Below are 27483 nucleotides of genomic sequence, written 5' to 3'. Positions count from 1 at the left end.
TTTAATGCCCATAGGGTATTGAAAGAGAAAGGAAGCTCATTTTAAAAGGACATCGGCACAGTTGGAACTAAAATCATAATGGACAGAAAGCTAGTCCCTTAAAATGGTTCTTGTTTAATTAATAGATGGCTGCCAAGGCTGCCCTTTTGATTTAGCCCTAACATTAAATATTTTCTAAAATGTTAAATATCCCCCCTTTTTTTTTTTTAAACTTAATTCTAGTTTGAATAATGCTTAAAATTTTCTGATCTTAAATATGAAATTTGGGGATCAGTTGTATGCACACTGAGAATTTTGGATTTTATTCTTACCACTGATACCCTGAAAGAGCCTTTGTAATAAGGGAACTTCTGTTTTTACCCTGACAAAAGCAATGCTTTCTTTCACTTTTTTCCTCTTGGGTGTTTGGATCATAGGCTTTAAGAATTATTATAGATAGGCTATTAGGATTGGAAGAGAACTTCAGAAATGATTTATCTGATCCAGGGCACTATTGACATTTTGGATAATTCTTTGTTATGAGCCGTCATCCTGTGCATTGACGAATGCTTAGCAGCCTCTACATACTAGCTCTCTCCAGTTATGACAACCAATAAATGCCTCCAGACATTGCCAAATTACCCTGGGAGACAAAATCATCCTTGCTTGAGGATCATTGATTTAGCACATTTCCTGTAAGTCGTGGTTCCCCTTTTTTGGAACTCTTTGTGTTGAGAAGGGAATTTATCACCTTCTCCAGCAGTCTATTCCTGCTTCAGGTAGCTCTCTTGGAGAAGAAATCTTTTTGCTTTATTGCTAAAACCTGTCACCTATAACTTTTACCCTTGTGACCACGTGTAGTGGATACAGACTCACATACAGACATTCAGTTATTGGAACTTTGTTATTCTTTCCTTCCTGGTCTCTCATGTGAAGGGTTGAATGCTGAGTGGGAAACTATCGTAAAGAGTAGACAATAGATATTTTAGGCTTTGCAGGCCACATAAGGTCTCTGTCCCCTAATCAAGCAGTCACAATCTTGCTCTCTCGCTCTTCTTACCTTCCTCCCACCCTCCCTCCCTGCCTTTCCTCCTTTCTTTCCCTCCCTATCTCTATCTCCTCCTTTCTCTCTCCCTCCCTCCCTTTTTATTATTTTTTTCACAATACCTTACAAATGTAAAAACCAGTTTTAGTTCCACAGGCTAAATTTGTCTCCCCAGTTTAGAATCTCCTTTCCTTCTCGGCTGACTTTCAGAGTGCAGTGCCCTGTTAAAGTGTGGTGCCTTGGAACTATGTGCAGAACTTTGGATAAGGGCTAGCAAAGCACAGAATGATGTTGGACTTGTTACTAACTCCTTAAAGTGCAGTGCTTATTGCTGATTTGGAAGCTTTATCACATATTCAATTTAAAATGACTTAATGCCAACTAAGACTCTGGCTTACTTTTCTTATTAGACCACATTACCTTCTAGGATATTTAGACTTCATTATAGGACCATATATCTTGCTGTGTTAAATCTTATCTTAGCTAAGAGTTAACCCTTGCTGTAGCCTGTTCTGAGCTTTCTGGATCCTACTTTGTTCTCTAAAGTTTTAATGAAATTTCTCTTTTGTGCCACTTCAATGTTTGATAAACCTACTTGGGTCTTCTACCCAAGTAACTAGTAAAAATTGGAATTGTGACATAGCTGGGAACTAAATCTCAAATCATAAATACTTAGAAAGCAAGGTAATTTTATAACTGGGCTTGACAAGTCTTTTTGTAGTTGATTTGTGGAGTTGTACTTAAATCTGCATTGTAACAACCAGCAATCAGAGGTTACTATTATTAATAATGGCTTTCAAAATGATTAGAAGTCTAATGACCATGATAGGAAAAAAAACTAAGTTTTATTCACATGCAAAATAAGTTTTAAATAATTACTTTTTTTAAAAGTAACTGAATTTTTTTTTTAATTACAGAAAGGATTCACCCCAGCAGCCCCAGTTCAGACTAACAAAGAAGATCCAGCCTCTCAAACTAATTTGGGATTTATTCATGCATTTGTTGCTGCAATATCAGTTATCATTGTATCAGAACTGGGTGATAAGACATTTTTTATTGCTGCCATCATGGCAATGCGCTATAACCGTCTGACAGTATTGGCTGGTGCTATGCTTGCCTTGGGCCTCATGACGTGCTTATCAGGTGAGTGCATTTTTTCCCTGCTAATGAGTTTAATGAATTAAGGGGAAAGCACGGTGTGTGGCATTAATTTGAGTGACTGAATCATTCAGTTTGTTATATTGGAATTTGGTTTAACTTCCAGAATATGGTAAACAAAAAATGGTTTTAATACATAAATTCCTAAAAGCAATAATACACTTTTTAAAGAAGAGTTATTTATTTACTTCTCCATTGTCTGCTCTTTGTGTCCATTTGCTGTGTTCTTCTGTGTCTGCTTGCATTCTCATTAGGTGGCTCTGGGAACTGATCCTGGGTCCTTCTGGAGTCAGAGAGAGGTGATCATTCTCTTGTGCTACCTCAGCTCCCTGGTCTGCTGCATCTCTTATTGTCTCTCCTCTGTGTCTCTTTTTATTGTGTCATACTGCTGTGCCAGCTCTCCTATGCAGGGCAGCATTCCGTGTGGGCCAGCACTCTGTGTCGGCCAGCTCGCCACACAGGCCAGCTTGCCTTCACCAGGAGGCCCTGGGTCTCAAACCCTGGACCTCCTATATGGTAGATGGAAACCCAGTTGCTTGAGCCACATCCACTTCCCCAATAATACACTTTTAAAATGAAATTTTCAGTTATTCACAGCCAAGCCACATCCACTGCCCCAATAATACACTTTTAAAATGAAATTTTCAGTTATTCACAGCCAAGACATCCTCATTTATTCAGTTTTTTATCTTTGTTTTTGCTTTTTTTTTTTTTAATCCAGATAAGCATATTTATATCTGATATCTAGAAATAGGACTCAATCACAGAGAATTACATATGTTCCTGTTAAAGGACATTTGGGACAGAATCAGTAACTGAGGAGTCACTTTCAATTCATTGTGTCCTCTGAAGCTGTTCTTAACCATTATGACAAAGGAATGAAACTTTCTTCTTAGATTCCCTATTTGTGTTACTTGATTTACTGCTGTGGCTTGACGTTAAGTACCACAGAAAAACACATTCTTAAACCATTCCTATGTGTTTTTATGAACTCATTGTAAATAGGACCTCTTGATGAGCTTACTTCATGTAAGGTATGGCACAACTCAATTGGCAAGGGTTAATCCTAGTGCTGGTCTTAGTACTGAAGCCTTTTATAGAGAAGGCCACGAAGAGAAAAGCTATGGGAAGCAGCCAGAAGCTGGAAGTCAACGGAACACAGAAGAGAAAGAAGGTGCCTCCATGTGTATTGCCATGTGACACGAAAGCCTAAGACCAAGGTTCACCAGCAGCCAGCCCTGGAATGCCGCGGTCTACTGGGAGAAAGCATTGCCTTGCTAATGCCTTGATTTTGGACTTTTAACTTCAAAACCATAAGTTTTTGTTTTGTTTTGTTTTGTTTAAAGATTTATTTATTTCTCTCCCCTTCCCCCCAGTTGTCTGCTCTCTGCCCATTCGCTGTGTGTTGTTCTGCATCTGCTTGCATTATCTGGCAGCACTGGGAAACTATCTTTTTGTTGTGTCATCTTGCTGCGTCAGCTCTCTTTGTGCGTGGCCCTACTCCTGGGCAGACTGTGCTTTTTTCACACGGGGTGGCTCTCTTTACAGGGCACACTCCTTGCATGTGGGGCACCCCTACGCAGGGATACCCCTGCGTGGCATGGCATTCTTTGCGTGCGGCAGCACTGTGCACTGGCCAGCTTACCACATTGGTCACCCCTGGGCGGGCTGCACTTTTTTCACACGGGGTGGCTTTCCTTACGGGGCACACTCCTTGTGTGGGGGGCTCCCCTACGCGGGGACACCCCTGCGTGGCACAGCGTTCCTTGTGCATGGCAGCACTGTGCACAGGCCAGCTTACCACATGGGTCAGGAGGCCCTGGGTATCAAACCCTGGACCCTCCATATGGTAGAAGGATGCTCTATCAGTTGAGCCACATCCGCTTCCCAATATAATTTGCTTTGATACCAATTTAACTTCAGTAGTATATATAAAGTATGTTCCTGTACTCCTCTGCCCGCTACTTTTATGTACATGTTTATACATTGAATCCAAAACCAATGGTTTATTATTTCATTTTATACTTTACTTTTTAGATTCTGTAGAAAGTAAAGTGAAGTTATAAACCGAAAATACAATAGTACTGGCATTTATACTTACCCATGTTGTTACCTTCACCGGAGAGCTAAATTTCTTATGCAGCTTTGATTTCTTATCTATTGTCCTTTCCTTGTAATCCACAGAACTCTCTTTGGCATCTCTTGTAAGACATAGTAGTGATGAACTCCCTCAGCTTTTGTTGATCTGGGAATGCATTAATCTGTCCCTTCATTTTAAAAGACAGTTTTGCCAGATACAGAATTCTTGGTTGGCAGTTTTTGCTTTCAGCATTTTAAATATACCATTCTACTGCCCTTCTTGCCTCCGTGATCTCTGATGAGAAATCAGCACTAATCTTATTGACACTCCCTTATGCCAGGGCATGGGCCTATTTGGGTTTATCCTGTTTGAGCATCTTGGGTTTTATATTCTTTTGTTAAATTTGGGAATTTTCAGCCATTGTTTCTCTGACTGTTCTCTTCCCTTTTCTCTTTTCTTGGACTCCCACAATATTAAATTGGTATGCTTGATGGCTTTGTGTACATTTGTTTATTCTCCTCTCTGCTTCTCACAATGAATGATTCCTTTAGCTCTTTGAGCATATTTAGGACCAGTTTTTTAAAGGTCTGTTTCTGGTGTGTCCCAGGTCTGATTCTCTTCATTGGTGGTTTCTAATGTTTTAATCATCATCTTTGCTTGGGCTATTGCTTTCTGTTTATGTATTTTGTAACTTTTTGTTGAAACCTGGACATTTTGATATTTTATGTGTTACGGATGGAATATAGACTCTGAGGCTCGTTTCTGAAGTTTGAATCCAGCTAGTGTTATGACAGCTTTCCTTGAATGCCAGGAGCCTACAACCACATGAAGAAAAAAAAAGGGAAAGAAAGAAGATACTTTCCCAGGTTTTGTAGGTTGATCTGTGGGAGTGCTCTACTTCAGGGTTTATCCATACGGTGAGGTTAGAGAGTAGCACCAAGGCCAGAGCCTTAGGGCCTTCCTGATCCTTTCTGCACAAGCTCTTGTCTCTTGTCTTGGACAGCACATGTGGCCCTAGGAATTTCTTCCTTGTTTACACAGATTAAAAAGTCCCCTCTTTTTAAGGAAAAGTTTCCTCATGGTCTCAAAGCACTGCACTGGACCATCATTCCCTTGGGCCAGGCAGACATGACTTGACTGCTCTCTCATAGAGTTCTGTAGGAGAACTCTGGGCTGCTTTCTACATGCAGGGCAAGTTCTGGATGGTGAGCTCTGCAGGCCACCACCAGACGGATTGGGTCAGACATACATGCTCTCAGTATGTGCACGAGTTTTTTGTAGAACCGTGACCAGGAATCCACAGTGGGAGCATGGGTGACTCTGGGCCAAGCCTGTGAGGTGTGAGGGGCCAACTAGAGTTTCAAGAGATCCTACCACTTTTAAGTAGTAGCCTTTTTCTTGACTCAGTGCTTGCCCTGTTTCTGCAAGTCCTTAACTATAGAGCTTTGTGAAAGATATTTTTGCCAGTTCTTGCTAGTTCAAAGCTTCACTGAAGGGCATAACCCTGAAACTTCTCACTCCAGGAGCTTATTAGGGCAGGGTGTCCCCATAGAAGTTTACCCTAGTGATTATAAGCTTTTTTTTTTTTAATTCATTTTTTTAAAATATTGCATTCAAAAAATATGAGGTCCCCATATACCCCCCACCCCCCTCACCCCACTATATAAGCTTTTGCTTGAAAATCTTTTATGAATCACCCTGTCCTTTATCTGTAGTTTAAAAAAAAAAAAACCTTGAATTTAAAAAGATGTTGAAAAATTTCATTTGAGTCTTCAAATGTTAACCTTTGTCCTGCATTAAGTTATTATAGTTATCATTAGTACACATTTGATCAAAGTAAAATAGATGACAAATTTAAATAAATGTTTTTCAAAAATTGGAGCTGCATCTCTTGAAGCAAGGTCTACGATGCCTCAATTTTGATTTTTTTTTTTTTTTATAAAGATATTAAGGCAGAGGAGTTTTACTCACATAAATGAGTAGGAGTTTTGTTATAGGTATGCCACTTAGTTCTGAGTTATTCTAAAAATCATACACTGGTCTATCATCAAAAATGATTTTTAATGATAAATTGGTTGACAACTCAATTAGGTCCTCCACTGATTTTGTTGTAAGCAGAGAATTGGAAACCATCAAGTATATTAAAAAAGTTTTTCTCAAACCTAGGAAATGACTTTCTTATGGTAATATGTCACTGAGAAGTGTCCTGTTTGACTGGATATATTTAGAAATGGCTGGGAAAATAGAAATAGTGTTAATTTCAGCATACCTTTGCCAAATAAAGGAGTTCATTAGAAAATTGTATCATGTAACATACTTTAAATATATTCTTTTGGGACCTTGTAGCTACAGATTCAGGTCATTCACTTTATCATCAGTGTCTACCACAAAATCTTATTGCCACTGCAGTCTTACTGAATCTTCGGTAAATTGTATAAGCCAGGTTTATTTTCTGTCAGAAAACATTTGACTTCATTTTTAAATTTAAATAAAAATGGTATACATCTTCATGATAGCCATCTACTTTAGAATTCTAATTCTAAAATGGGTGGATAGATTAATGACCTGGGTGAAATTAGGCACTGCTGTCTTTAGCATTTCTTTCTGATGTTCTTTTCACTGTAGCAGGATTCTCCCTTAGGGAAAGTGCATTTGTTTTGTTTTTTAAGATTTATTTATTTCCCCCCCACCCCCACCTCATTGTGTGCTCTCTGTTTCCATTCATTGTGTGTTCTGTGTCTGCCTGTCTTTAGGCAGCACCAGAAACCAATCCTGGGACCTTCCAGAGTGGGAGAGGTGCTCAGTCTGCCCTTGTGCCTCAGCTTCCTAGTCTGATGCGTCTCTTCTTGTCTCTCCTCTGTGTCTCTTTTTGTTGTGTCATCTTGCTATGCAAGCTCTCTGCTGGGGCCGGTACTCTCGCGCGGCCCAGCTTGCCCTGTGGGCCAGCTTGCCTTCACCAGGAGGCCCCAGGAATTGCATGCTGGGCCTCCTATATGGTAGATGGGAGCCAGTTGCTGGAGCCACATCTGCTTCCCGAAAGTGTATTTGTTGACACTGATTAGGGGATGGTAGAGACATGATAACTAAATGAAAATAGTCATCATCCCAACCATCCTACAATCCAAAGTCGAAATTTCCTATTTGTAACACCATGACCTTATCAAGAAACTTGTATCAGACAGGGAAGATGCAAGGCTCTACCTCCAGTTTTGATTGAGGGGACTTGGCTTGATGCCAATATTTCAGACCTACTCTTTGGTATTTTAGAATATTTATTTTTCCATACCATTGCAAGGGCATAGGAAGCTGGGTAAAAGGCCTCTTTTTAAAGTAGGCAAAAGGCAACTGAGGAAGGGATGTGAGAAAGGAAAGTCCTCAACTCCTACTCATGCTTTCAGGTAGATGAGCTTTAGAAAGAGTACAATGTATGGAAGTTGAACTTCGGGAAATGACTTCTTTCAAAAACCGTTCATTCTGCATACCCTTGTGGCCCCTGGGGATGTTAGTTGTGGTTTGTACATTGCTCATCTGTGTCTGTCTACTGTACTTGAGCCTGGGGCTAAGAGTGCAGGCACTAGCCAGGCCATCTGAGTTTAAATCCATGCTCTGCCTCTCACTCAGCTGACGTGCTTTTCTTCGATTCTCTGAGCCATTTTAAGATGGGGTGATAATAGTGTCTACCTCATAGTTAGATTATTACTGTTACTCCACCACCTACTTCTCATGGTTTTGCTTCCTTTCACTCCGTATCCACTAGAGTCTGATTTCTGCCTCTAGCACTTGTAAGGGCCTCAGTCAGCCTTATCTCAGGGTCTAGTTTTAATCTTAATGAGCCCCTGAGACCACATTAATGGGCATTCCCATCCTTTTGCTCTTGGCTTCTCTAACCCCATGTACTTCTAGTTATGTTTTATATCAGAATGTTTCCGCGTTCATAAATATTGATATTCCCCATGGTTTTATCCTTGTCCCATTTTTTTTTCTCACACTGTAACGTCCTTGCAAATGTTCTCAGTTTAATATTCTATACGCCAATGGTTCCCAGATTTATATTTTCACTTCATATATTTTTCTTGGAGCTTTAACAGTTTTAAGATGTAGAAGAACTTGATGCAAAGCACTTGTTTAAAGAGAAATATCCTCTTACATTGATTCCAGAGCAAAAGTGAAAATCAGATAAAGACTTGCAAAGAAAGAGGAAAGAGAGGGACAGTAACCAGAGGAAAAAATTACAATGCCAAATAGTTTTTTGCTCTCCTTAGGTAGGTCTAAAGAGAGCAAAACTGGAATTGTGCCAGTATATAACACTTTTTTAAAAAATTATCTGAAGATAAAGGGAAAACTAGTTTTAGATTTTGTGAGGTTTGCTCTATTTTGTTTTTAAATGTTTAGCAACACTTTTTATAGAAATAATTTAAATTTACGGTTGGAAAAATAAATAGTACAAAAAATGTCTGTATACCTTTTGTCCAGATTTGTCCGTTGGTAACATTTTACCCATCTGTTTCATTGAGGGTTTTTTTTTTTTTTTTATCTTAATTTTTAGGTACTGAGGCTGGGGATTGAACCCTGGACCTCATATGTGGAAAGCCAGTATTCAACTACTGAGTCACATCACCAACCGTTTGTTGCTTCCTTTGCTTGTTTTGCTTGTTCTGTGTTTTTTTGGGGAGGCCACAGGAACTGAACCTGGGACCTCCCACATGGGAAGCAGGCGCTTAACTGCTTGAAGCACATCTGCTCCCTTCCCCCCTTCCCACTTCCCTCCCGCTTTTTTTTTTGGTAACAATTTTATCAGTACATATTAATAACGCACGAATCCACCCAAAGTGTGCAATCAGTGGTATTCGGTATAATCACGTATTTGTGCATTTATCATATCAGTCATTCTTAGAGCATTTTCATTATTCCAATAATAGTAATAATAAAAAGCAAACAAACAAAATTCATCACCTGTCAATTTCTCTTTGCTTCCCCTGTTATACATAGCTGCTTTTCTTTTTTCTTTTCTGTAGTATTTATGCCTTGTAAAAACAGTCTTACATATGCAGTATCACCCATATTCGTGTTTTACGTGAGGGTTTACTGTCATATACAGTACTATTATAGTTTTTAGCTTTCTTTTCTAGTAATATACATGACCTTAGACTTTCTCTTCCAACCACTGTCATACCCATACAATAACTTTTGCTAGTTACCTACACCATGAAAAAATCCAAGGATTTACAAACAACCTTTTTGTCAATTCTGCACAGATTAAATCACAGCTTTCTGTTCTCTAACCTCATTCTATTTTCTGGTGACCTATATTCTAATTATTAACTCCATGAGTTTACACAATATATTTAGTTCATAATTGTGCAATCATGCAGTATTTGTCCTTTTGTGTCTGGATTGCTTCACTCAACCTTGAGTCCTCCAGGTTCATCCATGTTGCCATATGCTTCACGACTTCATTTCTTTCTACTGCTGCATAATATTCCATTGTGTATATACACCACAATTTGTTTATCCATTCATCTGTTGATGGACAGCTGGCTTGTTTCCTATTTCTGGCAGTCATGAATAATGCTACTCTGAATATCGGTGTGCAGATGTCTCTTTGTGTCCCTGCTCTCAGTTCTTCAGGGTATATACCTAGAAATGGGTTCAATGGCCAAGTCTATATTCTGCTTCCTTAGGAACTGCCGAACAGTCCTCCACAGTGACTATACCATTCTACAGTCCCACCAACAGTGAATAAGTGTTCCTATCTCCACATCCTCTCCAACATTTACAGTTTTCTGACTTTTTAATAGCAGCCAGTCTAATAGGTACGAAATGATACCACATTATAGTTTTGGTTTGCATTTCCCTAATTGCTAGTGATGAACATCTTTTCCTGTGTTTTTTTTGTGATTTTTATTTCTTTTTTGGACAATTGTCTTTTCAAGTCTTTTGCCCATTTTTTAATCGTGTTGTTTGTATTTTCATTGTTGAGTTGTATGATCTCTTTTTGTATATCATAGATATTAAACCCTTATGGATATGTGACTGCCAAATATTTTTTCCCATTGAGTTGGCTTCCTTTTCACCCTTTTCAGTCTTTTGAGGTACCAAAGTGTTGAATTTTGAGGAGGTCCTATTTATCTATTTTTTCTTTGTTGCTAGTGCTTTGGGTATAAGGTTTAAGAAACTACCGCCTACCACAAGATTTTGAAGATGTTTTCCTACATTTTCATTTAGGAGTTTTATGGTTTTCACTTTTATATTTAAGTTCTTAATCCATTTTGAGTTAATTTTTGTATATGGTGTGAGATACAGGTCTTCTTTTTTTTTCGATATAGCTATCTAGTTCTTACAGCACCATTTGTTGAATAGACTGTTTTGGCCAAGCTAGGAGTGCTAAACCGTCTTGTCAAAAATCACTTGATTGTAGATGTGAGGGTCTTTTTCTGAGATTCTGTTTTCTGTCTTTATGCCAGGACCATGCTGTTTTAACCATTATAGCTAAGTATTAATATGCCGGAAGTAAGAGTCCTCCAAGTTCCCTCTTCTTTTTAAAGATCTTTTTGGCTTTCGGGGACCCTAACCCTTCCAAATAAATTTGATAATTGGTTTTTCCACTTCTACAAAAAAGACTGATGAGATTTTTATTGGGATTGCATTGACTCTGTAAATAAGTTTGGGTAGACTGATATCAATGATATTTGTCTTCCAATCCATGAACACAGAATGTCCTTCCATTTATTTAAGACTTCTTCATTTTCTTTTAGCAGTGTTTTGTAGTTGTCTGAATACAGGTCCTTTATGTCCTTGGTTAAGCTTACTCCTAAATATTTGATGGTTTTTTGTTGCTATTACAAGTGGAATGTTTTCCTCTGGGTTCTTCCTCATTGCACATCAGTGGTGTATAGAAACAATATTGATTTTTGCATAATAATCTTGTGTCCACCACTTTGCTGATCATGACTGTTAGTTATAGTAGCTTTGTTGTGGATTTTTCAGGAGATTCTAGATATAGGATCATATCAGCAAATAGTGAAAGTTTTGCTTCTTCTTTTCCTATTAAATGGGTGCCTTTTATTTATTTAGCCTAATTGCTCTAGCTAGAACCTCTAGCACAATAATTAATAACAGTGGTGACAGTGGGCATCCATGACTTGTTCCTGATCTCGGTGGGAAAGCTTTCAGTCTTTCACCATTGAGTACAATACTAGCTGTGGGTTTGTCATATACGTACTTTGCCATATTGAGAAAGCTTCTTTCTCTATCCCTATCTGTTGTAGTGTTTTTATCAAGAAAGGGAAAGAAAAAAAGAAAGGGTGCTGTATTTCGTCACATGCCTTTTCTATATCAATTGAGTAGGACATTGTGATTTTTCTTCTTCAGTTTATCAAAGTGGTTTATTATACAAATTGATTTTCTTGTATTGAACTACCTTGCATACCTGGGATAAAAACCCACTTAATTGTGGTGTATAATTCTTTTAATGTGCTTTTGGTTTCTGTTTGCAAGTATTTTGTTGAGGATTTTTGTATGTATATTCATTAGAGATGTTGGTCTGTAATTTTCTTTTTTTGTAGTATCTTTATATTAGGGTGATGCTGGCTTCATAGAATGAGTTTGGTAGTGTCCTTTCCTGTTTAGTTTTTTGGAAGAGCTTCAAGAAAATTTGGTTTTAGATCGTCTTTGGATGATTGGTAAAATTCACCTACGAACCCATCTGGTCTTGGGCGTTTTGTCTTTATAGAGTGTTTGTGTTCGTCCATCTCATCTATATTGTCTAATTTTTTTGGCATACAGTTGTTCATAGTATCCTCTTAAAATCTCTCTTATTTCTGCAGGGTTGGTGGTAATGTCTGCCCTCTTGTTTCTTAGTTTTTTGTGTGTGTCTTCTTTCTTTTTTTCTTTGTCAGCTAGCTAAGGGTTTGTCCATTTTGTTGATCTTCTCAAAGCACCAACTTTTGGTTTTGTTGATTTTCTCTATTTTTTTTTTCTCCGCAATTTCATTATTTTCTGCTCTGATCTTTATTATTTCTTTCTTTCAGCTTAGTTTGGGATTAGTTTGCTGTTCTTTTTCAAGTTCCTCCAGGTGTGCAGTTAGATCTTCAGTTTTAGCTCTTGCTTTTTTCATGTAAGCGTTGAAGGCATAAATTTCCCTCTCACCCCTGCCTTTGCAGTGTCCCATAGGTTTTGATATACTGTATTCTCATTTTCATTCATCTCAAGATATTTGCTGAATTCTCTTGGAATTTCTTCTTTGACGCAGTGATTAAGAGAATGTAGTTTAATCTTCATGTATTTATGAATTTTCCCTTTTTCCATCCATTAATGATTTCCAGCTCTCTTACTTTATGATCAGAGAAGGTGTTTTGTATACTTTTTATATTTTTAAATTTATTGAAACTTGTCTTGTGACCCAACATATGGTTTATCTTGGAGAAGGATCCATGAGCACCTGAAAAGAACATATATCCTGTTTTGGGGGTGCAATACTCTGTAGATACCTGTTGGGTCTAGTTCATTTATCATATTGAAGTTCTTTATTTCTTTATCCCCTCTCCAGATGTTCTATCCAGTACTGAGAGTGGTGTATTGAAGTCTCCAACTGTTACTGTAGCTACATCTATTTCTACTTTCAGTTTTGTCAGTGTGTACCTTGTATCTTGGGACACTCAGGTTAGGGGCATATATATTTAGTATAGTTATTCTTGGCGAATTGCCCCTTTATTAATATATATTGCTCTTCTTCATCCCTTATAACAGTTTTGCATTTGTAATCTATTTTTGTCCGATATTAGTATTGCTACTCCAGTTCTTTTTTGGTTACTATTTACATGGAATATCTTTTTCCAGCCTTTCACCTTTAACCTGGTTGTGTCCTTATGTCTGAAGTGGGTCTCTTGTAGACAACATATATTAATAGATGGCTCATATTGTTTTATCCATTGTATCAGTCTGTGTCTTCTGATAAAGGAGTTCAGTCCATTAACATTCAGTGTTATTACTGTAAGGGATTACCTACTTCATCTATTTTGTCCTTTGGCTCTCTGTTGTCATAGTGTTCTGTTGTCTGTCATCTTACCCTTTAGTTTACTCTTCCTGATAATCTTCATTTCTAAACTCTTCTCCACATCTCTCACCTGTGTTTTCCCCTTTCCTGCCGCAGCACTTTCTTTAGTATCTCTTCTAATTTCTAGTCTTTTGGTAACATTTTATCAGTTCCCACCCTACACCACCCCACCATTTGCTTGTTTTTGCTTATTGTTTGTGCTGTTGTTTGCTCTCTTTGTTTTTGCTTAATCTATTCATTTTCTGTTTGTTTTTTCTTTAGGAGGCCCAGGGAACTGAACCCAGGACTTCCTGCATGGGAGGTGGGTGCTCAACTGCTTGAGCCACATCTGCTCCCCTTCTAAGTTTTGTTTGTCTCTGAAGAATTTGAATTCACCTTAATTTTTGAAGGACAGTTTTGCTGAATACAGAATTCTTGGCTGGCAGTTTTTCTCTTTTTAGTGTCTTAAATATGTCTTACCACTCTCTTCTCACCTCCATAGTTTCTGGTGAGAGGTCAGCATTTAATCTTACTGAGTTTTTTTTGTATTTGATGCTTTGCTTTTCCCTTGCTGCTTTCAGAATCCTCTGTTTATTCCTGATATTTGACATTCTGAATAGTAGGTGTCTTGGGGTAGTTTTATTTGCATTTATTCTGTTTGAGGTGCATTGTTGTCCTTAGATACGGATATTTATGTCTTTCATAAAGGTTGGGTAGTTTTTGGTCAGTATTTCCTTGAATATTCTTTCTGCCACTTTTCCATTCTCTTGTCCTTCAGAGAAGCCAATAATGTGTATGTTTTTGCTTTTCATGTTGTCATTCAGTTCCCTGAGACCCTGTTACAAGTTTTCCATTCTTTTTTCTTTCTGTTTTCCTGTCTTTTCCAGTTCAGATGTTCTGTCCTCAAAATCACTAATTCTGTCTTCAAGCATTTCAAATCTGCCTTTATGTGCCTCTAATGCATTTAAACAACAATTTTTTATTTATTCCCACCCCCCCTGGCCTTGTGGCTTGCTTGTTATCTGTTCTCTGTGTCCATTGTTATGTGTTCTTCAGTGTCTGCTTGTCTCCCTTTGTTGTGTCATCTTGCTGTACCGGCTCTGCGTGGGTCTGGGCCATCAGCTCTCTGTGGATGTGGGCCAGCTTGCCTTCATGCACTTTAAACAGAATAAATGCAAATAGAACTACCCCAGCGTAATATCTTGGGGGTGGGGGAGGGGAGCCCTTCCTGGTTGCCATAGGGGCTTGGTAACTCAAGTTTGTTGTTTTGGCTTCTTTATCCCTCAGTCCCTCACCCTCCTGGGTGTTGTGTAGCACTGTCTTGTCCTCCTGACCCCCAAAGCAGGTTCCTCGGATAGCTTTTGGCTCTTTCTCCATTGTTTCTGTGAGAGCATTGAACGCCGTCTGTTAGTATGACCCCATCTTCCCACAGTTCCTCCCCTTATTTATTTATTTATTCTCTCCTTATTTTCTTTGTAACTTTATTTTGCACATGTATTAATTGACAATATAAACAATTAAAAAAATAAAACAGTTGAATAAAAACATCCATTTCTTAATTAAATGTACTGGATATTTATAAAAAATTTTTTTTGAATCATACAATGTTACGCAGTATTTTTAGTTGATAGTAATGCAGTCACACAGTATTTGTCCTTTTGTGTCTTGCTTGCTTTGCTCAACATAATGTCCTCCAGGTTCATACATGTTGTCATATGCTTCATGACTTCATTTCTTCTTACAGCTGCATAATATTCCATCATGTGAATAGACCACAGTTTATCCATTCATCAGTTGATGGACACCTGGGTTGTTTCCAGCTTTTAGCAATTGTGCATAATGTCTCTGTGAACATTGGTGCGCAGTTGTTTTTGTCACTGCTCTCAGTTATTCTGGATATATACCCAGTAGAGGTATTGCAGGGTCACATGGCAAGTCTATATTCAACTTCTTCAGGAACTGCCAAACAGTCCTTCACATTGGCTGTACCATTCTGCATCCTCTCCAACACTTGTAGTTTTCTGTCTTTTTAATAGTGGCCATTCTGATAGATGTGAAATTGATATCTCAATGTAGTTTTGATTTGCATTTCCCTACTAACTAGGGATGTTGAGCAGTTCTTGTGTTTTTTTGCCATTTGTGTTTCTTCTTTGAACAAATACCTATTCAAGTCTTTTGCCCATTTTTTAATTGGTTCATTTTTTTATTGTTGAGTTGTGACATCTCTTTATATAGCCTAGATGTGAAACCCTTATTGGATATATGACTTTCAAATAGTTTCTCCTGTTCAGTTGGCTGCCTTTTCACCCTTTTGACAAAGTCCTTTGAGGAGGTCCCATTTATTAATATCTATTTTTTCTTTAGTTATGTGTGCTTTTGGCGTAAGGTCCAAGAAACCACCATCTACTACAGGTCTTGAAGATGTTTCCTTACATTTTCTTCTAGTAACTTTATGGTCCTGGCTTTTATGTTTAGGTCTTTCATCCTTTTTGAATTGATTCTTGTATAGGGAGTGGACAGGGTCCTCTTCCATTTTTTCTGGTTATTGATATCTAGTTCTCCCAGCACCATTTGTTGAAGAGACTGATTTGTCTCATTAACATTAACTTGGTAGGTTTGTTAAAAACCAGTTGACTCTAGAGTTGAGGGTTTATTTCTGGATTCTCAGTTCTATTCCACTAATTGATGTGTCTGTCTTTATGCCAGTACCATACTGTTTGGACTACTGTAGCTTTGTAATATGTTTCAGGGTCAGGCAGTGAAATTCATCCCACATCACTCTTCTTTTTTAGGAAGCTTTTGGCTATTCAGGTGCACTTTCCTTTCCAAATGAATTTGGTAATAACCTTTTCTAATTCTGTCAAGTAAACTGTTGGGATTTTGATTGGTATTGCATTGAATCTATAAATCAGTTTGGGTCAGATTGACATCTTCACAATATTTATTCTTCCAATTCATGAACACAGACTGCCTTCCCATTATTTAGGTCTTTTAAAATTTCTTTTAGCAATTGTTCTGTAGTTTTCTTCGTATAGGTCCTTTACTACTTTGTTAAATTAATTCCTTGGTATTTGAGTTGATTTGTTGCTTTTGTAAATGATATTCTTTCCCTATTTCCTCCTTAGATTCTTCAGTAGTAATGTACAAAAACCTTAACTGATTTTTGCGTGTTGATCTTGTATCCTTCCACTTTGCTGAACTCATTTATTAGCTCAAGTAGCTTTGTCATGGATCCCCTTATTTTTTAATAGAATATTCCTCATTTAGCATTTGTATATTTCCTCATGATTAGATATAATTTATGCTTTTTTGGGGGGGAGTAATAGTTGAAAAACTGATTTTATCTATTTTATTATTTTTAATTTGAATCTTTTATTAGAGACGTTTAGAATTACAGAAAATCATGCAGAAAATACAGAATCCCTTAACCCTCACATTTTTAACATCTTGCATTAGTATGGTACATTTTTTAGATTGATGAAAGAAAATTATTATAACCATTAACTGTAGTCTGTGGCTTACATTAGGATTCACTGTTTTGTACAGTCCTATTTATTTTTTTAACTTTTATTCTAGTAATATATATACAATGTAAAATTTCCCCTTTTAACCACCTTCACATTTATAGTTCAGTGTTGTTAAACATTCACAATGCTGTGCTACCATCACCACCATCCATTACCAAACTTTTCTAATACACCAGATAGAAACTGTATAATTTAAGCATTAACTTTCTATGTCCTGCCCCATCCTGGCCCCTGGTAACCTATATTCTTGATTCTGACTTGACAATTTTGCGGCTTCTGATAATTTCATATTAGCCAAATCCTACAGTTTTTGCCCTTTTATGTCTAGGTTATCTTGCTCAACATGTTATCTTCGAAGTTCATCCATGTTGTCATGTGTATCAGAACTCCCTTCCTTTATGGCTGAAATTCCTTTGTATTTATCACATTTTGTTTATTCATTCATTGGTTGATGCACACGGGTTGCTTCCGTCTTTTGGCAGTTGTGAGTAATACTGCTGTGGGCATCAGTATGTAAATATCTGTTCAAGTCCTTGCTTTCAGTTCTTTTGGGTATATACTTAGAAATGGAATGAGGCTTTTTTTTTTTTTTAAGATTTATTTATTTATTTCTCTCCCTCCCCCCGTCCCCCCAGTTGTCTGTTCATTGTGTCTATCTGCTGCGTGTTCTTCTTTGTCCGTTTCTATTATTGTCAGCGGCACGGGAATCTTTGTCTTCTTTTGTTGTGTCATCTTGTTGTGTCAGCTCTCCGTGTGTGAGGTGTCATTCCTGGGCAGGCTGCACTTTCTTTCGTGCTGGGCGGCTCTCCTTACGGGGCTCACTCCTTGCGCATGCGCTCCCCTACGCGGGGACACCCCTGCGTGGCAGGGCATTCCTTGCATACATCAGCACTGCACGTGGGCCAGCTCCACACGGGTCAAGGAGGCCCGGGGTTTGAACTGCGGACCTCCCATGTGGTAGATGGACGCTCTAACCACTGGGCCAAGTCCGCTTCCCGAATTAGGCATTTTTTTTTTTTTTTTTTTTTAATTTTTTTATTTTTTATTGACTTTGTAATAATATTACATTAAAAATATATATGTGAGGTCCCATTCAACCCCACCCCCCCACCCCCCCTCTCCCCCCCCCCCAACAACACTCGTTCCCATCATCATGACACATCCATTGGATTTGGTAAGTACATCTTTGGGCACCTCTGCACCTCATATACATTGGTTCACATCATGGCCCATACTCTCCTCTATTCCATCATGTAGGCCCTGTGAGGATTTACAATGTCCGGTGATTACCTCTGAAGCACCATCCAGGGCAGCTCCATGTCCCGAAGACGCCTCCACCTCTCATCTCTTCCTGCCTTTCCCCATACCCTTTGTCCATTATGTCCACTTTTCCCAATCCAATGCCACCTCTTCTATGTGGACACTGGATTGGTTGTGTCCATTGCACCTTTATGTCAAGAGGAGGCTCAGATTCCACCTGGATGCTGGATGCAATCCTCCCATTTTCAGTTGTAATCACTCTAGGCTCCATGGTGTGGTGGTTGTCCTTCACCTCCATCTTAGCTGAGTGTGGTAAGTCCAATAAATCAGATTGTAGGTGCTGGAGTCTGTTGAGGCTCAGGATCTGGCTATCACATTGTCAGTCCAGAGATTCAAATCCCCTAAATATATCTTAAACCCCAACATTAACTGCACCTCCAGCACATTAGCATGAAGGTCTTATGGAGGGAGATCCCATCTGAGTCGAATTAGGCATTTTTGACTAGAAAAATACACAGAGGTAATGTTGTGTCATAGAGTGTCACATCTGGAAGCACAGTGATGCCCATTTGTCCCTTATTGGTGATGATAATTTTGATCACCTGTCAAGATTCTTCTTATATAATTACTTTTCCTCCCTTGCAATTATTAATAATATGCAGTTTGTGGAGATTCTCATCCTGTTCTTCATAAAAATTTCCCCAAAGATTTTGCACCTGTTGATGATGATTGTGTGTTTTAAATTGTCCCATGATACTTGGAAAATAATGACTTTCTAATTCCAGCACCCCCTTCACATTTGCCAGTCAGCTCTGTCATACTCCTGTAAGCAAGAGTTCTCCCTCCTGTCCCATATGTTCTTTATCTATTATCAGTATGGACTTATGAATTCCTCTTTTCAGTAGTTTATAATTAGTTGCTTTACTTAACTATTTTGTTGCTCAGATTGTCCCAGATTTGGCCATTGGGAGTCTCTTGCAGCTGGTTCCTGTGCCCTTGTGACATGATCCCATCATTTGCTTTTGCTGTTCCTTACTGTCCAGTATAAGAAGATACCCCAGGCTTATCTTGTACCTACTCTGCCTCAGCAGTGGGATTGGCCATTCCACTGAGGAACCCTGAGGAGCCTTTTAGTGGGTAATGGTCTCAGAGACCAAGATCTGAGTGCAAGATGGGCTCATTGTTACTAAAATGCTTTGTTTCTTGGCTTTCAGTAGATGGAGGTAGAAAATATACATGTATTGTGTGTGTTTTTGTATATATACATATTGCTACATTTTTACACAGGATTTTAAAGTTTTCCATTTTTTGTAATACAGTGAAGTAGTTAAAATAGTTTTAGGTTTATACGTGTTATACCTATTTTATGAAAAGAGCTGGTAAAATAGAATAGTTACATTTATTATATTAATATATGTATGGTAATATTCTGTCTCTTCTGTGGGTTTTAACCTTTCTTTACTGAATTGATGTTATTGATGTAAATGTGTTTCACAAATTGGGGTTTGGGTTCTTGATGTAGTTCCAAGTATAGTTCTTTATATAACTTATCAGTAGTAAAGAATGATACTGAATATGTTTGAGTCTGTTGTAAACTGTATTTTAATATATTTATAGGAAATTGTTTTCTTTCATAAGACATCTTTAAATAGCTACAAGAGTAGAGTTTAAATTATGTCGTGAGAATCTTGCCATGATTTTTTACTATAGAAGTTTGTAACTTAAAGATTTTTGGTGAAGAAATATCACCTATATATGAAAGTGATCTAGCTTTCAGGTTATGAAAACTTGGGATCCTTCAAGGGATAAACTTCTACCAAAAGAACTATGCCTGGGAAAACATAAGTCGCATTCTTGGGGGGCAGGGGTCTTCAACAGTATATTATATAAAGAGGTCCCTGTTTTAGGTCATTGGCTAGACCTGTTCAATATTGATAGAGGGAAAGTAGTAGAATGATTTAAAGATATTACATATTGGATAAGCTACTGTGAAGCATTTTTGCTTTAAAGCAGTGGTGTATTATTTCTCAAGTTAACTGTTCCTTTGACGGAATGGGATGTGTGGTAAATAACCAGATACACTGTTGCATTTTCTTCCAGTTTTGTTTGGTTATGCCACTACAGTCATCCCTCGGGTATATACTTACTATGTTTCAACTGCATTATTTGCCATTTTTGGCATCAGAATGCTTCGGGAAGGCTTGAAGATGAGCCCAGATGAGGGTCAAGAAGAACTGGAAGAAGTTCAAGCAGAAATAAAGAAAAAAGATGAAGAAGTAAGTCATAACACTGTTAAATATCTAGACTGAAAAGGCATTCAAATATGAATAAACATTATCCACGAGTTTTTTCAGTGGCTGTATCTGTGGGATAGGTGTGGGCTACATAAAAATAGCTTATTTTGCCTAGTTTCCAGTCTTACAGCTGGCTATAATGTGATTATATCTTGGTTGGTGTGAATGTGGGAGAGAAGGAAGCTGAGAGACAAGTACTGAACACATGTAACCAGCTTCCTTAATCAAATTCATTAGGAGCTCCTGAAAAGCAGGAAATGTATTTTCTTGGAGGCTTATTACATGGACTTTACATACCTTAGACACTTTAACCTTAAAGCTAAATGTCGACAGCCAAAATGTTGTTAATAATGGTGAGAATTTTAAAATATTCTCTGTTGCATCTTGGAGAATAAGTCTTTCCACATAAATGTGTTTTTTTTTTTCTATTTTGATTTCCTTCCTAGTTATTAATATCATTATTTATTTGTTTATTGTTGTTTTTAATTTAGCTCCAACGAACCAAACTCTTAAATGGACCAGGAGATGTCGAAATGGGTACGAGTACGACAATACCTCAGAAAAAATGGTTGCATTTTATTTCACCCATCTTTGTTCAAGCTCTCACATTAACATTCTTAGCAGAATGGGGTGATCGCTCTCAACTAACTACGATAGTTTTGGCAGCTAGAGAGGTGAGTGATATTTGAGGGAAGACTGCTTTTGCTGTTAAGACCAAACATACGACAAATGTTACTTGGCTTCATAGAACACTGGACAGAGTCAAAGTAGGCAAAGGGATTCCATCATAACCTACTCCAATAACTTCTCCCAGTTCCTGCAGACAGTCGGTGGTATTCTTGGGTCCAAACTATTGCTATCTTTTCACTCATCTTGGCTCACTCCTCTTTAGTTTTGCCTAAATCATGCTTTGGCAGATACCTTCTTGGACTGGTTTTTCTCTTTACTCAGAATTTTCCTTTGCATACTAATTATGAATATAAATTGGTAAATTATTATTGAAGGTCAGTTTGGCAATAAATATCTAAAGCCTTAAAAGTTTGTATCTTTTGGTCCATCCATTCCTTACATTTATTCCAACTTTGAAAATGCAAAATTAGAAACAGCCTGAATGTCCAGCAGAGGAGCACTGGTTCAGTTATTTATGAATTGCTATGTAGTTCTTTGATTATTCACTTGTAATGTCATTTAAAACTATGATGTGGGAAAATAATGTGGTATTTAAATAATAGGCTTATTTTTAAAAGATACACAAAGAACAAAAGACTTAGGAAAATCAGAATGTTTACAGTGCTTGCTTTTGGGTATTGTTACTGGGGGTGATTTTTGTTTCTGTAGAGAAAATATTTTAGAGCCCAAGAATGGTATATAACTAGAAGAGACCTCAGATCATCTAGTTCTTGGCATTTATTCTGAAGATAAAGAATCTAGGAGCGGATGTAGCCCAAACAGTTGAGCACTTGCTTCCCACATGAGATCCTGGATTTGATCTGTGACTTCCTGAAAACAAAACAAGCAACAAACAAATGGAAAAACCAACTCAGTTGCTGATGTGGCTTAGTGGTTGAGTGCTGGCTTCCTACATACAAGGTCCTGGGGTCAATCCCCAGCCCTGGTACCTCAAAAAAAAACAAAAACCTGAGGCTCAGATAAAGAACATGGGTGATTTGTCTGAAGACACAGGCTAGTTGGTAGGGGCAAGAAACTAGAGCTGAGGCGATCTGCCTTCCGGCCTTTTTATTATATCATGCTCATACCTGCTAAATACTATTCAAAGGATACCTATTGTTTTTTTTCTTTTATATATTTACTTCTCTCCACCTCCTCTTTGTTTATACTTGCTGTGTCTGTTCATCTTGTTTCTTTGGGAGGCAGCAGGAACTGAACCCGAGACTTCTGATGTGGGAGGGAGGCACCTAATCACTTGAGTCACCTCTGTGCTCTGCTTTGTTGTGTCTCTCATTATGTTTTTCTTGTGTCTCTTGTTGCGTCAGCTTGCTGCGCCTGCCTTTCACGTGAGCTTGCTTTCTTGCTCATCTTATTTAGGAGGCACCAGGAACCTCTGCTCCCTGCTTTGTTGTGTGTCTCATGTTTTTCTTCTTGAGTCTCTTGTTGTGTGCCTGTTGCTCTAGCTTGCTGTCATCTTTAAGAGGCACCAGGAACCGATCCAGGGACCTCCCATGTGGTTGGCTGGAGCCCATTTGCTTGAGCCACATCCTCTTCCCACCTATTGGCTTTTTTATTTTTTGAATCTTTATTCCTTCTGAGGGGACAGTAAAATTTTATATGAGGTATCTGTTATTGTTCACACAGATTAAGATTTCCTCAGGAGATAGCTGTAGAATGCTGCTATAACTCTGTACACTTTGGTCAAACAGCATTTCTGTTTTTTTTAGGAGGTACCAGGGACTGAAACCAGGACCTCGTACATGGGACACAGGTGCTTGACCTATATCCGCTCCCCTCCTATCTGTTTTAATATTATACTGTTTTCATCTAATGGTAGGATTTAGATAATAGGCTAGGTTTGGATTTGTTTCTAGCTCCTAGGAAATGCCTACCATGAAAGAACAAATTCCTGAACGTAGGCTGCAGTTTAAAATATAAAACAAAGAGTTTAGGTTTGTTTTGGGACCGGTGTGTTTTGTCAGACAAGCCTCAAAAATGCTGTACTTTTAGAGAGAAAAAACTGAACCTGATTTTTTCAGTTGATTCTCTTTCTTTTTAAATGTCACTTTAATGGCTGTGCTTTTTTCCCCCCTTGATTTCTAGTCTTTTATATTGGCTTTCAGAGTTTATATTGGCTTTTATATTGGCCCAGAATTGGGACTTGAAAGTAAGTGACCATTTTGTGGTGGTGGTGATGGTTCTGCCGTGGTGATGATCACGATGGCAGAATCATTGCATTTTCCTCATTGTATGTTCTGTATAGCCAGAGTGACATGTCAGAGGCTCAAGACTGGCCCTGTCTTTATGATATACCTTGGTCTGCTGCGTCTTAGCAGCCTGACGCATGCTGACTGGGTTTGGGCCTCTTCTGTGTGACCACATCACCTCCCGGGGTTTCCTCATCTGAAAATGGGATTACTTACTTGGTGGGTTGTGTTTTGTGGCTAAAGTAAGATGATGCATGGAGGGTATCTAACACAGTCAGCACTCAGTGTCATCCCCTTACCACACTTCCAGCACCATAGGGATCTTTAATGTTCTTTAAGGGCAGAAATATGGTTGTCTTTGTTTCCTTAGTATTCTTAATTTTTTTTTTTGGTAATTTTTGTATGAACCATACATTGTAAGTAGTCTAGTTCCATCCAGTTTAGTCTGAAACTTCAATCCTGCTTTTAACATAATTCAATTCAGTATTTCCCAAAGTGGATTTCACAGAAACTTAGTGTCCTTTGAGATGCTATTGAATTAGGCAAACAAAGAAAGGAGGTTCCAGGTCAGAAAAATATGGCAAATACTGTATTCATTATATTGAAGATTGATAATACAAATTAACAGACTCTGAAAAACCCTGTAAGAAAGGAATTACTTACTCCAGTTGTTTTTTACATATCACTTTCAAATAGAATGAAACCATCTTCAGAGATACCAGTTTTAGAAATTATACAGTATCACTTAGGAAATGTAGTCCTACTTCTCCATTCTTCACAGTAGATGTTTAAAATCATCCCCATTTCCCTTACATATGCACCGTCTACTTCTTAACAGACCTTACCTCCCACTTCACAAAGAAAACTCACCTTCTCTTCATTGCCACCCATTACAGTGGAAGAGTTTTCCTTCCTCCTGTATTCTGGACCCCAGCCTGTCAGCCCACTTTATAGCTTAAGTCTTCCCCTGTCTCCAGCCCCATATTGTGAGCATTTTAGTATGCACAAGTTTTTCTAAACTTAAAAAAAAAAAAAAAAAAGTTCCCCATCTCAATTCTATTTCTCTCCCAAATACCACTCTTCCCACCCTTTCCCCAATCCCAGAGGGCTTGACTGTTCACTGCTGACCTGTTGCCTTCTGCTTGGAATATTCCCTTCCTCACAAAACAAAATCAAATCTTTTGGTTAACTCCTGCTCATTCTTTGGGCTATCTTTTCTGGTGAACCGTGACTGACCTCCCTAAATCTGAGTGCCTCTATTATGTTCTGGCAACAAGTGTTTACTGAATGAATGCTATGTGCCTGGCACTAAGGATACAGTGGAGAATAAGGGAGACATGCATGCTGTTCTCAGGGAGCATAGTCATACTAAATTGTAAAGGCTTATTTTCCTTAACAGTATCAAACACTATGTGAGGGAAGAGATGTCTAATTTAACAGTCTCCCCAGCACATGTCACACAGGTGCTAAATGTTGACTATGAATGAAGTTTAATAACTAATGAAAGGTGGAATTAATATCATTTCATCAGGGTTGTTTGGATTTTACAGATGAACTGAATTAGAACTTTTCTTCTTTTAGGTCTAGTCCTATGTATGATTGGTACCTGTTCCTTAAAGCAGCCATTGTATTTTTCATAAATTTACATTGTGAAATTTTTAGAACCATTTTATACTTTGTTGTTCTTGACCTCCATTTTCAGTGTTTAATAGTTATCTTTCTCAAGTAGCAGTTTCTGTTTCAACCTTGGTTTTACTTTAATGCTGGTTGTGCTCGTTTCCAGGATCCCTGTGGTGTAGCCGTGGGTGGAACAGTGGGACACTGCTTATGCACTGGATTGGCAGTAATTGGAGGAAGAATGATTGCACAAAAAATCTCTGTTAGAACTGGTAAGGTTTTTGTTCTTAATTTCAAAGCAAAAAGCGTTGCTTTAACTTTTTACAGTCACTGAATGATTAGAAAAAAGGAGTTAGCTTTATTTAAATTTTTATTTCTAAAGTATACCTGGTCTTTATGATTATAATGTTAGAGGTCCTAAGTATTGTCGCTAGTCTTGCAAATATGTACTGTTCTTCACAGGTGTAAATGTTAGTAAATTAAAAATCCATTTAAAAGCATTGTTGGAGCTATAGTGGCCATTTGCCAATATATTTTCTCAGGCAGTGGATATTAAAAGTCATTATGTTGTAGAAGTATGAAAAATTGGCATTCAAGTTGTCTTAAGATTGGGAATCCGAGTGTCTACAAGTCACAGAAGTTGTTGAACATTTCCTTTAATGAGCTTTAAAGATGTGTATCGTATGTATCGTGTTTCTATTGTTGCTTGCCTGTACTTTCTCAATAACAGTATTTAGAGTCAGGCATGTTAAGCAGTGTTCTTTATTGTATAAATGGGGGTTAAGTGGCTCTAATTTGTTTACAAAGTCACTTTATTAGATTGGAAGAATAATGGGCAACATCTTGGCTCCTTTAGATTTTATGCATTGTCAGACTTTTGGAACTTTGCCTTATTTAACTTTTTCCCTCTTCTCTTCCAGTGACGATCATAGGAGGCATCGTTTTTTTGGCGTTTGCATTTTCTGCACTATTTATAAGTCCTGATTATGGTTTTTAACAAGCTATTTCGTTTCTATTTAGTTGAAAATTAGGTAATTCATTTTTCTGTACATAGTGTACATAACTAAAAGTGATGGGAAACACTGTATTTTGTAGCATTGATTTGTGAGTTTGACCTATTTAATGAAAGTATTATCTCCAAAAAGTAATCATTGATTCTGTTGGCAACATGGATTTTTAAAAGAAACCTGATCCTGTGTGAATTTTCTTCTCCAGCATAACTGTAACATGGCTTTTTTTTTGGGGGGGGGACGGGGGTTATATACAGAACTATTGTATGCTAAAGTTTTAAGAGGCATTGTATTTCTACTATTTCTTACTTTATATTCTTTCAGTACTTATCCCCATTTTTATAAGGAATATAAATTTTCTCCTAGATCACTAAGGCATTTTTAGATATTTACCTTAAAATTTTGAGGGCGGAAGAATAAATGAGTTAATCTTTTAAAAATTTCCCTGAGCTAGTAAGGAGTAGTTTTTATCACAAGTCTTTTCAAAATTGGATTCTTAGGGAACAGATGTAGCTCATTGGCTGAGTACCTGCTTCCCATGTTTGAAGTCCCAGGTTCAATGTCTGGTGCTTCTGTCATATCAATAACATGACACAACAGGAATTATTTGCCAGATCTGTTCCCCCCCCCTTTCCTTTTAATTGGGCAGGAGACCCAATATAAAAACAGTCAATATTTGACAATGTGAAATTGCCAAATTAAGAGAATACTATCAATGTATTCATATTTTTTCTATACTGAGTAACAATGTAACATAGATGCAATGTAAATAAAAGTGATATGACCAGTGCTTGATTTTTCCTTGTTATACAAGTTCATAATTTTCTAATTTATCAAAATAGTGTTAACATTTACAGACCAATTTTTAAAGTTGATATTAAAACTGATATATTGAATATATAAGACTTGTATAAAGTAGCTAAACAGGAGCTAGGGCATTGTTCTAAAGCACTGTCTTATTTAACCCTCACAAATGTATGAGGTAATGTAATAGTATTACCCTTACAGGTTTGAGAAAAGAGAAAAACTTGTCCAAGGTTATGTGGTAGAGTTGGGAGTTCAATTCTGGAACCTGTAATGATTATGCTAAGCATACATCATTTTATCACAGCAATTTCAATAATCACTGTTAAGTATATTCCAATGTGACTACCAAATACACTCCATCCAAGCAGCTTATCAGCTACTTTGTCCTTGTCTAATATGTGCTATTATTATATACAGTAACTGCCATTAGTAGCCTCTCTTCAGGCCTGATGGAAAATTCTATAGAAACACCCACATATTCCTTGTGTGACATGTAAGTAGATCCAGGGCAATTCAGGTTTATTGAGCTTTTGCAATATTCCATGATATAAGTAACTTGTAATTTGAAAAAGACTGAGCTAGCCTGGTTAACCACCCAGCTTTGTCAATGCACAACTAAATAGCACTGCGAAGAGGTCTAAAAAGTGGTTCTTTAAAATGCCGTGAGGCAGAAGCACATGTGGAAAGGAAAGTAAGTCATTCTGAGAAACTTTCCAGGTATTTCCTACCATAAAAAGTGTGTTATGGGGTAGACCACCATAAAACACTTCGCGGTATCAAACTACTGGAGGAAAGA

The 27483-nt window shown here is 37.8% G+C and overlaps 1 protein-coding gene across 1 annotated transcript in view; it reads left to right on the top strand.

Moving 5' to 3' along the window:
- TMEM165 (transmembrane protein 165) overlaps window positions 1–26670 on the top strand; it is a 47105-nt gene extending 20435 nt beyond the window's left edge. Inside the window, exons 2-6 of the mRNA XM_004460597.4 lie at window positions 1942–2167; window positions 20184–20359; window positions 20869–21051; window positions 25037–25142; window positions 25791–26670. Of these exons, the coding sequence (XP_004460654.2) occupies window positions 1942–2167; window positions 20184–20359; window positions 20869–21051; window positions 25037–25142; window positions 25791–25867 (768 nt within the window). The 3' untranslated portion in view covers window positions 25868–26670. The remainder of the gene's footprint in view (window positions 1–1941; window positions 2168–20183; window positions 20360–20868; window positions 21052–25036; window positions 25143–25790) is intronic.
- The last annotated feature ends 813 nt before the right edge of the window (window positions 26671–27483 follow it).

This window comes from Dasypus novemcinctus, chromosome 1, assembly GCF_030445035.2.
Source record: "Dasypus novemcinctus isolate mDasNov1 chromosome 1, mDasNov1.1.hap2, whole genome shotgun sequence".
NCBI lineage: Eukaryota > Metazoa > Chordata > Mammalia > Cingulata > Dasypodidae > Dasypus > Dasypus novemcinctus.
Note: the sequence above shows the minus strand (reverse complement) of the source record. Positions and strands in the feature narration are given on the sequence as shown.